The following is a 17,346-nucleotide window of genomic DNA, read 5'->3' as shown; positions in this document are numbered from 1 at the left end:
CACACACAGTCCAATGACCCCAGGGATGTTTCTAAAATTGTTGAACTCCTATGTTTACTGTTCTCTTTCCTTCATTATCATTTATAGAAAGTTACACAAAATGTCCTGCACTAAGCCAGAAAAGCTTTATCTGATGAAAGGGATCATTTGGAAAGCCAATGTATGATAAAGGATTAAAAAACAAAGACAGCTGGAAATAACCACCATAATGTTTTCAAGAACATTTATACATCTTTTTAATTAGATTAGCTTTACAAGCAACTTGAGAGCTCTTTCATAATGAAACACTGCTTTTCAAATTACATGACTTTATAGTCTATCTGTATATGAATCCTGAAAATCTTTGCCTACTATTGATAAAGGTCTGTGTTTTACAGCTGGTTAATGTGTTGAATAAAAACAGCATTATGAAGCTTTATCTTTAACCAGGATTAAACACATATAGGCCACAAACAGTTTTAAATTTTGTTTGAAAGAGAGTCCTGCTTGGTGACAAGTTAATAGTCCCACTAACATGAAATGAATGGATATTAAAGAAATGGCCATCCTGATTTCTTGATCTTTTCACAATAATTTCCAAGAGAGTATATAAACTTTTCCAAAAAATATACAATTTAAGACCTGTCTGGCAAGCACAACCCACAGATAGCAGAATCTGATACATTTTACAACTGTAGAGGTACACATTTGAATGACAACAGGGGCTCCCAAATTAAAAGGCTGTGGCTGTACATCTTGATAATCAAACCTCCCATCAACATAAAACAATTTCTACTAACCCTAAAAAAGATAATGCTTTTGAGTTGTGGCCTAACGCCGCGCACTGTACTATAGACCAGATGGCAAAGACAACTTGCGCTCCCGGGTTGGGCTGGCAGAGGCACTTACTGTAGAGAAGTGATGTTATCATCTGGAAGGAAGGGGAAGAAGTAGAACAAAACTGAATATGGGCGAGGAAAAAAACAACATGAAACTCTCACTTTCTCCTGCAAATTCTCCTAAGTGAGGTCACTATACTGAACATTCAATCCCACCCGAAGTCCACACTGTTGGCTTCGCTACCCAGTTTTTTTTTCATGTTTTACATGAATAGCAATGGCAATCTTTTAATAAAAATTACTGAGCTTCCCACAGAAAAGGTCTCTAACTGAATACAAACTATACAGATGCTAAAAACAGTTGAAATATACAGAAAATTTCTGTATACTCACATTTTGGCAAAGAAGATCAAGGACAGAGATAGAAAACCTAAGCGGGCAAGGTCTCACATCCATAATTCATGCAAAACATGGATCCACCCTTTAGGTTTTGCTAAAAAGCCTAGGAAAGTGAAGTCTAAGCCACCTGTCCCAATTCATTCTTTAAATAACAAGTCGGGGAGGCCTTGTGTGATTTTCTAATATTCCCTCGTTGTTTAAAAAGTAAATAAAACCCATGAAACAAAATAAAATTATCTGATTTTGCACCTGCTTTGTTTTTTCTAAGCTAAACATCTTTCAGTACAGGTAAGAAGGCTGGCATCACATCTGGGAAATGCCTTAACAGATATGTGAGGAGTTACTGCACATTAAGTCGGTAACAACACACTTCGGTTTCAACGTGTACATAATCTCCCCATGATGCTCTTCAGCAGAGACAAGGTTCTTGTCTACAGATCAGAGAGATCACAGCATTAGGAAAAAAACGTAACAGCAAATTTGGAAGTATGATCAATTTAAGGAGAAGCAAAAGGAAAAGACTTAGAAATGGGACATTATTGTCTATATCTACAGGATACATATACCTGAAAGCTTATGAAAGCCCTTATCTTAGGAACTTGAAGCTGAGGATAATCTCAAGTTCACTTAGTGCCAGTCACTTTAGTTTTTAAAAAAATTTAACTTAAACCCCAGCCTAGGCAACATGGCAAAACCCCGTCTCTACTAAAAATATAAAAATTAGTCAAGCATGGTGGTGTGTGCCTGTAGTCCCAGCTAGTTGGGAGGCTGAGATGGGAGGATTGCTTGAACTTGGGAGGCGGAGGTTGCAGTGAGCCAAGAATGCACCACTGCACTCCAGCCTGGGTAACAGAGCAAGACTGTCTCAAAAAACAAACAAAGAAAAAAAAATTAAACTCTTCTTATTGTGTCTTTTTCCTTATAAAACATTAACTAAAAGTTATTGGTAGTAAATGGCAAATGTTTTACAATTAGGTTTCATTACTGACAATGTCAAAAAAAGCAGCAATCTTGAAGAGTTCAAATTAGTGTAAGATAGGAAGGACTACAAAACAATCTGATTTTTCAGTTGTAATTAAAGTGCTCCTTTTCTTAAGTAAAATAAAATTAATCATCAGTCACTGGCAACAATCATTATTAAGAGGTCTTTTAGGGCAAAATTTAATAGTATGAAGAGGTTTACAAAAATAGATTGAAGTTATTTTGAGGAATAATACTGTAATTTTTTCTCAATTCAGTTTAGATAAATGGTACCTAATATAGAAAAATTATCCCAAATTCAAACTTGATATAAAAAAGGGAGAGATGAAATGAACTCAGCTAGATAACAGATCTGGCAAAATATAAGAATGAAAAAAATTCTACACAGGGCACTTATTTCATATCCAGACGTAAAAACCATTTTCAATTAGTAGCTTATCTTCTTCCTGTAAGCAATCACAGATTCGAAGTTGATCATGCAGTACAAAGTCACAGCAGTCAAAATCTTCTGTTTGATGCAACACAAAAAGTTGTTTCTGTTTCCTTATTAAAATGCAAACTGGTTGTCTATTTTTCTTTATCCCATTTATTCTTATTCACAAGTTAACAAACAGCGTCAACAATTACTGTAGGTGAAGTGGGGTATTGCTGGGTCAAAGGCTCTAGAAGACGTCTTTACCGACTGAATCTGAAGGTTTATTGAGTTCAACCCTCACACCTTTTTCACCTGCAAGGCAAAAAAAAAAAAAAAAAAAATTCATTCATTCGCTAAGCACCAGAGAGCTTCTGCTACTGCATTCCACTGAATTCCTAATAGTATGGACAATATTTCAACTTTGCAAACATCATCTGAAAACTATCACATTTGTACTTTCAAAAACTTCCCTCAGCATTTTATTGTCATGAGGTTTCGAATAGTAAACCTTCAAGGATAAAACTATCCTCTACACAGAGATAATGATTTTGTCTTTTTATTTTAAAAGCCATTTGAATTTCTTCAACAGAGTGTTCAGTGTCTCTGAAAGCACACTACTGAGCTTCTGCCACAAATAATGGCTTTAAAAATACATAGAAAATGCATGAATATTCCATTTTTATGTAAGGTTGACGTGCAATTACCAATGGCTCTGCAAGACACAGCTAATCAGTAATGTGAATACTCAGTGGATTTTTGGAGATAGAAAGTAGAGTTAAAGAAAAGAAGGTAAGTGGTCCATCAGATGGGAAACAGACCCCCTGGCTCTTGAAGAGACAGTCCATAAGTGGAAGAGAAGGGGAATTGGCATAATTGAAGGATCTTCAGGTTCCGTACAGGAGTGCTGACTGACCTATGTACACCATTAGCAGATAGGGAATCTACATGTCTGTGTCACTTACTGATTTTGGCATTTCAATTCATCTTCTTTGTATTAATTTTCTTCATGTCTACATTTAACACGGAAGACCTAGAGTACTGTTTAGAGCACATACATTTGAAAAGGAAAGGGTATTAATTTAAGGAGTGAATGAGAGGAAACCACATGGCCGTTACCTAGAGTTAAGTGGCCTTTAACTGAAAAGGATAATCACAGAAAACTCAGTTTATATTTGAATAATTTACTCAGACTTCTTTGCCTCAAATTTTCCGCATCCTTTGACAATTTTTTTGGTTAAAGATAACAATGAAGATGACTAAGTCTTCTTAAAAAACAAGGCAAATAAGAAATCTGATAAAAAACAAAAAGTAAGTATTCATGGTGTTAACAAAGACTATGCTTGAGTTTCCTGAAAGCATCACCTGATTGCAGGGTATTTCTGTACCAATATATCCTGGCCCCAAATGATGTTTACCTGTTAGATATTTTACTTTAGCTCGTGCTCTCTCATCTGCATCAAAATACCAAACAGTTATTGCGTACCTAAAAGAAAATTTAGAATAGGATAAGAATGATCACACTGCGGGGAAAAAGTGGTATTTTGCTGCAATGGTATATTAAAACTTGTAATGCCAAAATTATGCCTAAATTGGAATGATATAAAAGGATAAATTTAACAGCTTATTTATACAGTAACCTCGGTGCTAAAGAGTATAGCTGAGAACCAGGGGAGGCTAAAATTGATGCCTGAAGTTGATGAGTTTTTGTGACTTTCTTAACACTTATTTCAATTATGTATTTTTTGCCAGGGAACTGCAGATCCGAAAGAGACAACAGGCCAGGCATGATGGCTCACGCCTGTAATCCCAGCACTTTGGGAGGCTGAGGTGGGTGCATCACGAGGTCAGGACTTCAAGACCAACCTGGCCAATATAGTGAAACCCCATCTCTACCAAAAAAAAAAAAAAAATCAGCCATGCGTGGTGGCACATGCCTGTAGCTCCAGCTACTCAGGAAGCTGAAGCAGGAGAATCGCTTGAACTTGGGAGGCGGAGGTTGCAGTGAGCCGAGATCATACCACTGCACTACAGCCTAGGCGACAGTGTGAGCCTCCATCTTAAAAAAAAAAAAAAAAAGAGAGACAATGAAAGGGTAAAAGAATGGCTGCTACAGAAAAAGTACATTATCAATAGCATAAGTACTAAAAGAAAAGAAAAGAAACAGATAAAAGGACTCAAGGCATTGCAGGCTAACAGTTTCAACAGTCTCTGAGGACATCACTACATTATAGCGAAGAGTAATGATGGATGTTTACAATTATAACTTTGACAAAGTTAAATTACACTAAGAAGTTTTAAGGATTTTTATCAAAGCAATTATACTGTGTTTTGTGTTTAAACTTTGTCTAAACTTCATTTTTCTGAAAATCTGACTTACTTAGAATATTTCATTCCACGGGTAAGTGAGGCATCTCTGGTTTATTAAATACTACAAAAGACATAGTTATACCTTCTGATACAAATAATGGGGAAAATGTACAAATGCTATAGAAAGTGAAAGTATGCTACAAATCACCAGTTCCTAGGCAGAATATAGCAATTAGTTCAAATATATTGTGGATTGTGGCCAGTGGTCACAGGGGAAAAAGCAACATTGATCAGATATAGAGCCAGTAAATATGACAGAATGAAAAATCATGTAACGTATTTTGAAGTACAGAGTCTGGGAGTTTGGACAACTGGGAGCCTGAGGTGTACAGACCCCACCGCTGGTGAATCACAGAGCTGAAATCTAAGGAGGCCTCCTGACTTCCAGACCAAACTCTGCTCTTTCCAGAGTGCCACTACCTTTCTTACCATGTAGCTTCTTCTACTTTCGGGTGGCCCTGGAAATCGGAAAAGGCTCAGATACATAAGTGTATGTATCTTTTGCCCATGCCCTAAACTTTTAGTTACTCAGCAATCAGAATTCTACTATCTGGATCAACAACTTACCTTAGTCATTCTAACTTTCCAGCGTTATCATCCATTCTAGATAAGATCAGAATAGGATTCTACTTCAAAAATCCTTTTCCTCACATGATTTTCTGTGCCTTAACTGGAACAACTACGCCTTTTCCCCCAGGACTTTACTAACACAACTGCACTCCTTGCCTCTCCTCACCTACGCCAGCTGAGCCTCTCCCTTCAAGGCGCACTTGCCCATCTCTCCAATGTAGCACCACCTTCGTTCCTCTTAACTCCTGTAGCACCTAGGCTCCATGTCATCTGGCATTTATTTACTATAAATTCCCAAATGTCTGTTATTTATTTATCTAAAAAGGACACAACCAAACAAGATTTCATAAAAAGGAAGGTCTATGAGGCAGTTTCTGGGTCAGAAAATCTTTACAGAAGCAGCAGGGGGCAGAGACGGCACTGGGATGCCACTGGGAAGAGACACTAAATTGAAAAGGGCACATTATGTGATGTGACAGTCTTTCTTTGGTTTCCATTCAGGATTTCTTACCATCTCTGGCTACAACCTGCTTAGCTTGCTACTCATTACGTGAATTAGGATGCAGGCAATACATCTGAGAATGCAGGAAGAAAAAAGGCACAGCTGATAATCAAGTCGTTAGAGTCGACCATCACTACTAACTCCAACTTTCCACCCAGCGCATCTAAGCCTGTGCCTCTTCTCGCCGCCCTAGCATCTCCTAAGCCAGATACAGCAAATGAATGCCAGGAGCTCACTATCAGAATGTTCCAAGACCTTTCCATAATAAAAAGTAAATATTTTAAAAACGGTACTATTTTTCTACAAATATTTACTTTCATGATAATGTCTACAATATCTTGTTTTGACAGCCAGAGCATTTTGAGTCAGGATAAATGTTTTTTAAAAAAGCATTTAAAATAAAGCACTAAACATAATAGGCTGCAAATACCCTGTAGAAAAAGTATAATGAAACAGATGCTCACTATTTGTAAAACTAATAGGATCATTTTTCTAACATTAACTGCCACACATGGTAACCTGTTCTCTACTTTTCTTTCTTCTGTTTTTCTCTTCACTTCTACTCTCTAGTTACCTCTGATTTTTCTACTATGTATCCATTTTCCTATGTTGTCCCTCTCTTTTGTCCCTCACCACCTTTTAAAAAACCCTTTTCCTTCTTGATCTTTCTCTCTCCCAAGTAAAATACTCCTACAAAAATCAAAGAATGGATAGTAGTTAAGAGATGCACAAAGCAAGGAGAGAGTGCTAGAAAGATGGGAGGGCCTGTGCTTCCCTTTCTTCAGAGTGGCTGTGCAGAGAAAGACACATTTAGTACTAACTGTTAATGAGTCTTATACAATTATTTGAATTCAGATGACTGTGCAACATATATCTTATACAATTATTCAAATTAAAATGACTGTGAAAAGTACCTGGCAGGAAAACACTCATTAGAAAGCTTTCAAGTTTACTCTACAGATTCCCTCCTGTCCTACCATACTCTAAACCAATTTTTTCTGAAAAGGAATACTACCTTGTAGCATATGCTGGTTGTACTTCATGAGGGTTGCGACGGTCAGACCAGAAAAACAGCAGTCTATCAAATTTGGGTTCAATGTCAGCAAACTGGGCTTTGCCTTCTGGAAAAATTCGAAGTATACCTCCACTTACCTAGGAAAAGAGACAAATCTATAAGTAGGAGTAACCAAAAATGCTACAAGATTAAATTTTGGGGAAAAAAAAGAGACTATTTCAATGTCTTAATTGGATTATTCACAAATACATCTCAATTAATAAAGTATGAAGCTGAGCTGCAATTTTAAAAGTATATGCATTGATGCAGGGAAAAATTTAGTTCTTATTTCAGGGATATTTATTTATTTATTGAGATGGAGTCTTGCTGTCACCCAGGCTGGAGTGTAGTGGCACAATCTCAGCTCACTACAATCTCCGCCTCCTAGGTACAAGCAATTCTCCGGCCTCAGCCTCCTGAGTAGCTGGGATTACAGGCATGCACCACCATGTCCGGCTACTTTTTGCATTTTTAGTAGAGATGGGTTTTCACCATGTTGGTCAGGCTGGACTCGAACTCCTGACCTCAGGTCATCTGCCCAACTCAGCCTCCCAAAGTGCTGGGATTACAGGTGTGAGCCACCGTGCCCAGCCATTTTAGGGATTTTTATAAATATCTGATGAAACACAAGAATGTTATCTGAATTTAAAAGTCTTAAAATGATGCTTGAAAGTTTTTAAAACTACTAAACATTTATTTATGTATGCTAATGATTTGCTTAACCCACTCTTGAAATAGACTTCAAGAAATTTTGAAAAAATTATTAGAAATAGATTCTGTCAAATAAAGTTTACCATACTTTAAATTTCAATAAACAATAGGATAGTCACAAATACCTCTTATTTAAATAATTCAGTATATCAGTAGAAAGTGTCATCATTGGCCGGGCGCGGTGGCTCAAGCCTGTAATCCCAGCACTTTGGGAGGCCGAGACGGGCGGATCACGAAGTCAGGAGATCGAGACCATCCTGATCTACACGGTGAAACCCCGTCTCTACTAAAAAATACAAAAAACTAGCCGGGCGAGATGGCGGGCGCCTGTAGTCCCAGCTACTCGGGAGGCTGAGGCAGGAGAATGGCGTAAACCCGGGAGGCGGAGCTTGCAGTGAGCCGAGATCGCGCCACTGCACACCAGCCTGGGCGACAGAGCTTGACTCCCTCTCAAAAAAAAAAAAAAAAAAAAAGAAAGTGTCATCATTTATTATGACCATCATTATTGTCATCATCACCATCACCATCAGCATGTAGTCCATTAGAACCTGTGGCTCTCCCTTTCCAGATTGGGCTTGATGCACCACCTGCTTGTGAAACTTGATTCTATCCATAAAGGATTATTATTTACCTAAACACCAACTAGGCATCAAATTACACTGGGAACTGCAGTGGGCTCTGGGTGCAGAGTAGGGAATAATGCAGACAGACTTTGTCCCTGTGGTGTTTACGATCTGGGGCTAGGCAAAACTCAACCAACCAAGTAGCTCCTTACTCTTGCATAACTACACTCCTAAGCAGGTAGACTCTTAAAATTGAAAGAAACTCTAACACCTGGTCAGGAAAGCGTGGAATTTGAGCCTAAACCTAGAATCTATAGTTAAAGAAAAGGTTTATCAGGCTCACCATCAGGTAAGTTAAATTCTAGCTACTTTGATACCCCTGCCAACCTCCTTAGGTTCCAGTGTTGTTCCGAGTGATTCCCCAGGCTACTATGCAAGTATCTGAAGAACCTCCAAACTGAGAACATGTTTTCTTTCCTTTTTTCCTGCTCCCTTCCCTTTGACTCAAGTCACTGGGAGTACCACAGGTGACCTACTGAAAATGTTTTAAGAGAAATGGCTACTTGACACATCCACTCTTCCTCATCTGAATTAGGTGGCCCTCCTGTGTGCGCTCATAGCAATCTGTCTTGACACTTTGCATAGCTATCTGTAACTGTCAATCTTTCTGATCTGTATCCTCCAATAGATCCTAAGCTCTGCCAGGGCTAATTCCATTTCTGCTATATCCCTAGCATCCAGAACATCTGGCACACTACACATTCAGTGCAATCTTGCAACGGAAAACTTCTATTCTACATATAAAAACACTAGGGATGTTTTTCTGCCTATGTCCTAATTTAAAACCTACATATTAATGACCCTCAGTCTTATAGAAATTATAAGATCAGCCTAGAAAAAGCCTAACAAAATCTAGAAGTTAGAAGTTGATGAAACGCAGTTCTAGCTTTCTAGCTATTCACAAAATCTGAAAAAAAAAGTCAATTTTTAAATTTTAACTAAAGTTACACCAATCTGTTTTGCGCCTTGGGCTCAAATTCAATTACAAAATTTATTTCTCTACTTCAAACTTTGAAAGCTGTAACAGAAAAACTATGCTTGTTGACATAATGCCTCAATATATACTTAGCAGAAAGTTTAGCTCCATTCTGAACCTGGACTAGGGCAGAGAAAACATCAGTGTGTGTTTTAGAAAGATTACTGGAGCACTGTGAACATATTCTAAACTGAAAACACTTTTTAGGGTAGGATTAGGGTTTTGCACATTTAAGACTCAGGCAGTTTCCATGTGTGTGTTTTGGGGGATGCAGAGAAAGAGGTGTTTTAAAGGTTATTTGACCTTTACACCTGGCTACACAGGTATGTTCAGTTTGTGAAAATCCACTGAACTATATAGAAGCCACTTTTCTATTTGAATGTTTTATTTAAGATTTTAAAAAATCAACCAAAAAATTAGTCTGTACAGTCTCTACTGTAGTAATACATGACATATTTTTTAAAATCATTTAAATTTAATGACACTCACGCTAATATTAAGAAAATATATATTTAAAACAAGAGAGATTAAATATACTGTACATTCTAATTGGTTTCACAGGGCTTGTCAGTACTGATAAAATTCCGGTTTTTTAATAATCAGGGAAAGACTGAATACTACTCCAATATTCAATTAAACAACTCAATGCCATATAATATTTTTACAAAAATGCAAAGAATAACATAGCAAATAATCCTTATTTCCTTAGCAATTATCTATAGATAATCTCCCCCAAAGCCATTATAAAACAACTGTTCTCACAAGTGTTTTTCTAAAAACTATTAAAAGGAAAATATTTTAATAAAAGTCACCTTTCTAAAAAAGTTAGATTTTAGATAAATGCTCTAACATCTGAAAATAAACGAATCCACTTTTAAAGATATATCAGTACTTTTTTATATGGTTTTATTGAGTTATAACTGATATACAAAAATGCATATCTTTAATATTTACGATTTGATGAGTTTGGATGTATATGCACACCCCCGTGACACACCACAACCAAGATAATAAACATATCCATCACCTCTCAAAGTTCCGTTTCCCTTCCCTTAACCTCGTGTGTGTGTGTGTGTGTGTGTTTAGAACACTGAACATGGAATCTACTCTCTTAAACGTTTAAGTGCACAACACTACATTGTTAACTACAGGTATTATGTTGTATAACTTAGACTAGTATTTGTTTCATTTTACAAAAATCCAATCCTAATACCTGAGACTGAAACAAACTTAAGAGGAAAATTTTTAACTGTGTCTGTGACAGTCTCACCTATCAGAAGTATGAACGTAATGCTTTTGTAAGAAAAAAATAAATGCTCAATTAAGTTGCATACCTTGGCATCCCAGTCTTTATTAAGATAATATATACATGTCACACATCTTCCATCTCCATTTGGATTATCAACATGACGTACATAACCCGTTCCATTGCCCGGATAACAAGCAACCATGGCCTGTAATAATAATAATGATGATGATTATTAAAGTCCATGTATAAATAAAAAGAGAACAGCTAATAAATCAGATCTTTGATTTTTGGCTACTGATTTACACTTAGATTCTTCTAATAAAAATAATATTTTGTAGATAAGAAAGATAAGGCTATTCTACATTAATATTTATAGGGAACACAAGATAGGTTGATGAACAATTCAAGGACTGGTGAATTCTGCTTCACAGTGATAACTCCAAAGATCAGAAAATTTTCATGGTCCTACTTTCATAGTCTTTTTATAAAGATAATCAAGATCAAGTGAGTTTTTGTCCTGCTCCATGGGAGATTTCTCTCTTCCTTGAGCTCACCTCAGAACACCTACTTTACCATCTGATAGGTGAACCAACCCAGTCAAACACCCCATCTGACACTGTCTCTGAATGGTAACAATGTTGTTTTTTTTTTTTTTTGAGACAGGGTCTGGCTCTGTTGCTGAGGTTGGAGTGCAATGGTGCAATCATGGCTCACTGCGGCCTCAACCTCCTGGGCTCAGGTGATTCTCCCACCTTAGCCTCCTAAGTAGCTAGGACTATAAGCACGTGTCACCAGGCTGGTTAATTTTTGTATTTTTTTGTAGAGATGGGGTCTTACTATGTTGTAATAGGGATCATTCAGAAGATCAACTCCAAACAGTAACTCATTTAATGTCAGTGATTTTTTTTTTTTAAAAAAAAGACTAAACAAATTAGCTTATGTGAGTTTACCCTCTTTGAATCAGAAAGAAAATTATTTGCTCAGATTATAACAAGATATGGTTCAGAAGATTGCTGGATGTTAAGCATAAAGGTAGAAAAGAGGCCCAAAATAAAAAGCACAAAATAACTTCCATATTCTAGGTGTACATGATAATCAACTGAAATTGGTAAAGGAATTTTTAAAAAGTTCTCAGGAATTATGAAGAAAACAGACAAAAACATTCAAGGTTATGAACTACTCTTGTTTTTGTTTGTTTTTTTTACGGAGTCTTGTTCTGCTGCCCAGGCTGGAGTGCAGTGGCACGATCTCAGCTCAATGCCTCCGCCTCCCAGGTTCAAGCAATTCTCCTGCCTCGGCCTCCTGAGTAGCTGGGATTACAGGTGCATGCTGCCATGCCCGGCTAATTTTTATATTTTTAGTAGATACGGGGATTCATCATGTTGGCCAGGCTGGTCTTGAACTCCTGACCTCAAGTGATCCTCCCGCCTCAGCCTCCCAAAGTACTGGAATCACAGGCATGAGCCACCACACCCCCTGGTTTGTTATGAGCTATTCTTGAAGTCCTTTATTTCTTCATATATTAAAGTCAATGAATTAGCATAAAGTTATCAAACAGTAACCAAATTGTTCTACTATATTAAAGAAAAATGCTAATTTTTAAAATTCACTTCCCATCCCTAAGAAACTGAGAGGCATCTTAAACCTAAATCCTTATTTTAAAATCCTGTTTTCCTAGACACTCTGAATTCACTGCTCTTTATGAGAAGCAGAATTTTTGGAGAACATTATATATGTCTCTGTTTTTCCTGACTCCAGACAGACTTAAGTTCCTTCTTTCAGCACTGGAGGTTGGTAACAAACAGGAGTGTGGCATGGGCTTAGTGGGTTTAAGTGATCAATAAATGATGAGCCTAAATGATTTTCCTGTCACTAGCTACCAAGGAAAGAAGTTTACCTTGAATAGTAACTGTAAGGAAGTACTAATTTAACAATGCAATTACTCCATTTGTGGTTAACTGAGGTAATCATGATGAATTACACAATATATTGTTATTAATGGGAAAGAAGGGGGAAACCTGAACTCTACATCTCAAAAAAGTTAATTTGGGCCTTTCCAACTATCTGGTAACTTCAGCATCTCTTGTGCAAAGAAGGAAGGGGAAAATATTTGTCATTCACTCACCCCATCGTATCCCATATATCCTTTTAACAAATACCTCTTGAGCATCTACTATGTATATGAAAGGCACAGGGGCTAAAATGATGAACAAAAGAGACAAGGTCCCTTGCACTCATTGACAGTAGTCTCTTCTTAAAATAAGTTTTGCTGTGATTTCAGTTACCTTTGGTCAACTTAGTCCAAAAAAATTAAATGGAAAATTCCAGAAATAAACAGTTCATAAATTGCACACCGTTCTGAGGAGTGCACTGAAATACCTTGTAATCCTGCCCTGTTTTGCCTGGGATGAATCATCCCTTTGTCCAGCATATCCACACTGTAGATGCTATCCGCCCATTAGTCATTTAGTAGCCTTCTAGGTTATCAGAGCGATTGTCGTGGTACTTGTGTTCAAGAAAACCTTATTTTATTTAGTAACAGCTCCAAAGTGCAAGAGTAGCAATGTTGGCATACTGTTATAATTGTTCTATTTTACTGTTGTTGTTAATCTCTTACTTTATAAATTAAGTTTTATTATAGGTACGTATGTACAGGAAAAAACATAGTATATATAGGATTTGGTACTATCCACAGTTTCAGGCATCCACTTTGATCTCAGAAGGTATTGCCCTCAGATAAGAGGGGACTACTGTACTATGAAATCTGGTCTAATGGCATAATTAGCCAATAAACAGATATATAATATAATGTTAGGTAGTGAAAAGTTATATTTTCTTAAGATATGAAAAAAATTAAGTATATAGAGAACAATGACATGATATTCTTGAACAGTGGTTGACATCTGGGCTTACTTAAATGAAGAGAGCGGCAAGTTGGGCAAATCTCTGAAGGGAGAGCAATGCGGCAAAGGGAAAATGAGTGCTCAAAGGCTGAACAAGGCAGGAAAAGAACAGCAGGCCAGTGTGGCAGGAACACAGTGAGCACGGGCCAACGTGATCAGAGAGGAACCAGGTAACCCAGAGCTGCAGGGCCTGGTAAGTCAAAGGAAGGTCTTTGGATATTGTGCTAAGAAGGGACAGGAATCCAATAGAGAATGTATCTGACTAATGTTTTAAGAATATCAGTTTCAAGTCTGTATGAATAAAAACAACCACAACAACCTCAATATCGCTTACCACCTAACATGTATTGGACATCTGCTGTTTGCCATGTCCTAAGTAATTTGTGCATAATAAGCTGTCTGACACAACCATGTGAGGTAAACAGTATCATTGTTCTCATCCTCACTCCTCTAAACTGAGGTTTAGAAAGGCTAACTACTATTCGCAAAGTCACATGACAGGGAATCTGGTTCCAGAACCCACGGAATTAACCACTGTACTAGACTGCAGGAAGGAAAGAGTGAAAAGAGAAGACTAAGTTAGCTATTACAGTTTTCCGGCAAGAAACCAAAGAGGCTGAGCCCAGGGTAGCAAAGTGGGGTGTATTCTGAAGGCAGAAAACCAACATGATTTGCTAATGGGTGGAGAGTAAGAAGAGTCAAGAAAGACTTTGGGGTTTTCAGCCTAGGTAAGTAAATGAATGGAGTCACTGTAGGTGAAAATGGAAACACTAGGTGAGAGCGTTTTAATAACAAGCATTGGGTGGCAGGGGAGTTGATCAGTAACTGTCAAAATGAGTCAGACATCCCAGAATAGAACAAAACTGAGGGCACCAGGATTATCCCCCAACATGGGATCTGTTTGTATTAGTCACTTCTAAACTGCTTTCCTTAAAGCCCTGGAGCCCTAGGGAGGTATCTAGGGGTGGGGACTCATGGGGAATGAAGTGATATGAGAAGAGGCCAAACAAGCAGGTTTTACCCCAACCTTCAACTAGAGGCAGTGCTTAGCTGTTTCCTATATAGTATTTGAATTTCAAGTGAGGATTCTTTGAAAAAATAAAAGGCACAATAAAGAAAAGTTTTAAATGTCACATTTTGAAGAAAAGTTTTAATAAATTTAATTGTGTTAAGTTCTACAATCCCCAGTATTGCTCAATTATCACCATCTAAATGTATTATTTAAAAGTGGCCATTACCACTTTAGTCTTATCTGGCATTCCCTAGGTCCCTTGTGCTCTGCTCTGGTGACACGAATACTGAAAAATGAGGAGAAAGGAAGAAGGGAGAGGAGATGAGTGCTCCACAGGGCCTGCAAGGATCTGCCAACTCAATTAACTTGCCAATACCAGCCCCAGGAAAGGCAGTTCACAATTATAACTGTAAAAAGGATAACATGAAAAACACCAACGTAACCCTATGAACGAGAAAGCCTGAAAAAGAAACAATGCAATCCACCACTATATAATTCTGAGGTAAATTCCTAATTTGCCACCTTATAGAGACACCAACTTTAAATGTTTCAATTTCCCATTGAGAAAAACCTATTTATACATAAACAAAATAAAACAATACTGTTTTTTTCTTTTCTGATAGGAAAATATATATGATTAAAGATGTTCTTTTTTATGTTTTCAGAGACAAGGTCTCACTATGTTGCCCAGGCTGGTCTTCAACTCCTGGGCTCAAACAATCTGTCTGCCTTGGCCTCCCAAAGTGCTAGGACTACAGGTGTGAGCCACTGTGCCTGGCTGATTGAGAATGTTCTTAAGATAGGAAACAGCATAAATTTGTTTTTCACTCTAAGAATAAAAGGAAGAGGTCTGCAATGCCTCTGAGGAATCTAGAGACATTTCTAGCATTAGAAGGCTTCAATAGGAAGCTGAACCAGGAAACTTATTTTTCTTTTTTGAGCTGAATTATTCTAAAACAGAGATACAAAGCTTAGAGAACTAAACTTTGATGGGTTATAGAACTACTATTTTTACCCTGAATGAAGGAAAAAGGTTTACTATCAGAAAAGTTATACTATTAAACTATATTATTAAAGCACTATGCTTTGACATAGCACTATGCCTTATGTAGAGGTTGATAGCTAACATTTACTCATCACTTACAGCCCAGGCATGGATTACCTCGGCCATTCTTTACAGCAAATCTTAGGTAGGCACAATTTCTCCCCCATTTTAGAGCCAGAAAACTATACTACAGTGAAAAGAAAAAAATTGCCAAAGGTCAGAGACTCTAAATGGCAGAGACAGGATGTGAACTGAGGCAGTCTAGAGAGAAAAACAACTTCCTTCTGTACTGTTCTTCAATTCCTTGCTCCAGTAAGGCATGTGTACAGTCTGCCGAAGAGTTCAGATGAATTGGTAATCCAGACTCCTAAGCGGCCCAGCACCTGCTGCAGTGGCATATGCTCATGCCTAATGCCCAATTCTCCCATGTCAGGATGTACAGTAAGTCCTCACTTAACAGCTTCCATAGGTTCTTGGAAACTTTAGGTGAAACAATGTATAATGAAACCAAGTTAAGTTACTATAGCATATTTGTGGTCACAAAACATTGGCAAACTTCTAAATAAAGACCAAAACACTTCTAATGGTAAACCCTGAAATAAATGTGAGCTACAAATACATTTCAGAAAGATTAATAAAAACAAGGTAATTATTTATGCCATTAGTCCAGTTTTAGGGTTGCAGGTGACTGGGGCCTATCCTGGGAGCTCAAAGCATGAGATGGGAACCAGCCTTGGGCAGGACACCATTCTACTGCAAGGTGCACTCACACACACATCCTTATTCACTCACACTAAGATAACAGATATGCCAGTCCACATCCCAAAGATGCACACACTGGGATGTGAGAGGAAACTGGAGCGCCTGAAGAAAACTCTCGCAGACATGGGGAGAACCTGCAAGCTCCACACAGACAGTGGCCTCAGCCAGGAATTGATTCTTTTTCCCTCATCAACATTATAACAAAATGACACGGAATAAAATAATGTTATTCAAGAACCTGCTGTACTGCACATGGTATTTTTCAGTTTTACAGTTAGACCTTTTTAAGTCTCTTCCCTACCCACTCCCAAAGCACACATACATATCACTATCACCACCTTGGGGGTCTACAAAAATCTAGTTCAAATACGGAAGAAAATAGGTCGTGCTGGAAGGCCACTCAGGTGGGGATGTTCAAACGGCAGTTGGAAGCGTGAGTGTGGAACTCCAAAGAAAAAGTCAAGACTGGAAATGTAAATTTAGGAGCCATCTTCACATGGGATAGTTGAAGCCGTGTGCCTGCCAGAGATTGCCAAGGAAAGGAGTATAGAGAGAAGAGAACAGAGAACAGATTATTATGAAATAAAGTCATTTAGAATAAGAACTCCTTAAGCCTTCCTGCTTTCTTGATCACAATAAACAACTCAGTGGTCAAAAGTTGACTTATTGTAAATGATTTCTGACTAATTTTTTGACTAATTCATTTCTAAGTGTAAATGATAAGTATATATATATATTTTTTAAAACATATAAGGGCATATAGGTTGTTTCTTAAAAATTAAAAAATGCTATTATAATAAATAATATTGTGATCAACAATAGTTTCGGAGCTTAATCTTTATAAATCCTTGATATCTTCCTAAAATTAAATTACTACAAGTGAAATTATTAGGCCTTAAAGCTTTTTGATTGCTGAAATGCTCTCCAGAATGACGGCATGAGCTTATATTCCTACTGGC

The 17,346-nt window shown here is 37.5% G+C and overlaps 1 protein-coding gene across 2 annotated transcripts in view; it reads right to left on the bottom strand.

Annotated features, from left to right (window-relative positions):
• Positions 1-206: 206 nt before the first annotated feature.
• The window catches only part of EGLN1 (egl-9 family hypoxia inducible factor 1), a 61,727-nt gene continuing 44,587 nt past the window's right edge, over positions 207-17,346 (bottom strand). The window contains exons 2-5 of one of the 2 annotated variants that reach the window (XM_023191825.2): positions 10,751-10,870; positions 7,068-7,204; positions 4,029-4,096; positions 207-2,925 (exon numbers count right to left, since the gene is read on the bottom strand). In XM_023191825.2, coding sequence (XP_023047593.1) covers positions 2,861-2,925; positions 4,029-4,096; positions 7,068-7,204; positions 10,751-10,870 — 390 coding nt within the window. In that variant the 3' untranslated portion in view covers positions 207-2,860. The remainder of the gene's footprint in view (positions 2,926-4,028; positions 4,097-7,067; positions 7,205-10,750; positions 10,871-17,346) is intronic. The other variant, XM_023191826.3, reaches the window with a different exon arrangement.

The sequence above is a fragment of the Piliocolobus tephrosceles genome, chromosome 1 (assembly GCF_002776525.5).
Source record: "Piliocolobus tephrosceles isolate RC106 chromosome 1, ASM277652v3, whole genome shotgun sequence".
NCBI classification, from domain to species: domain Eukaryota; kingdom Metazoa; phylum Chordata; class Mammalia; order Primates; family Cercopithecidae; genus Piliocolobus; species Piliocolobus tephrosceles.
The sequence above is the reverse complement of the archived record's forward strand: the minus strand, read 5'-3'. Positions and strand labels throughout refer to the sequence as shown.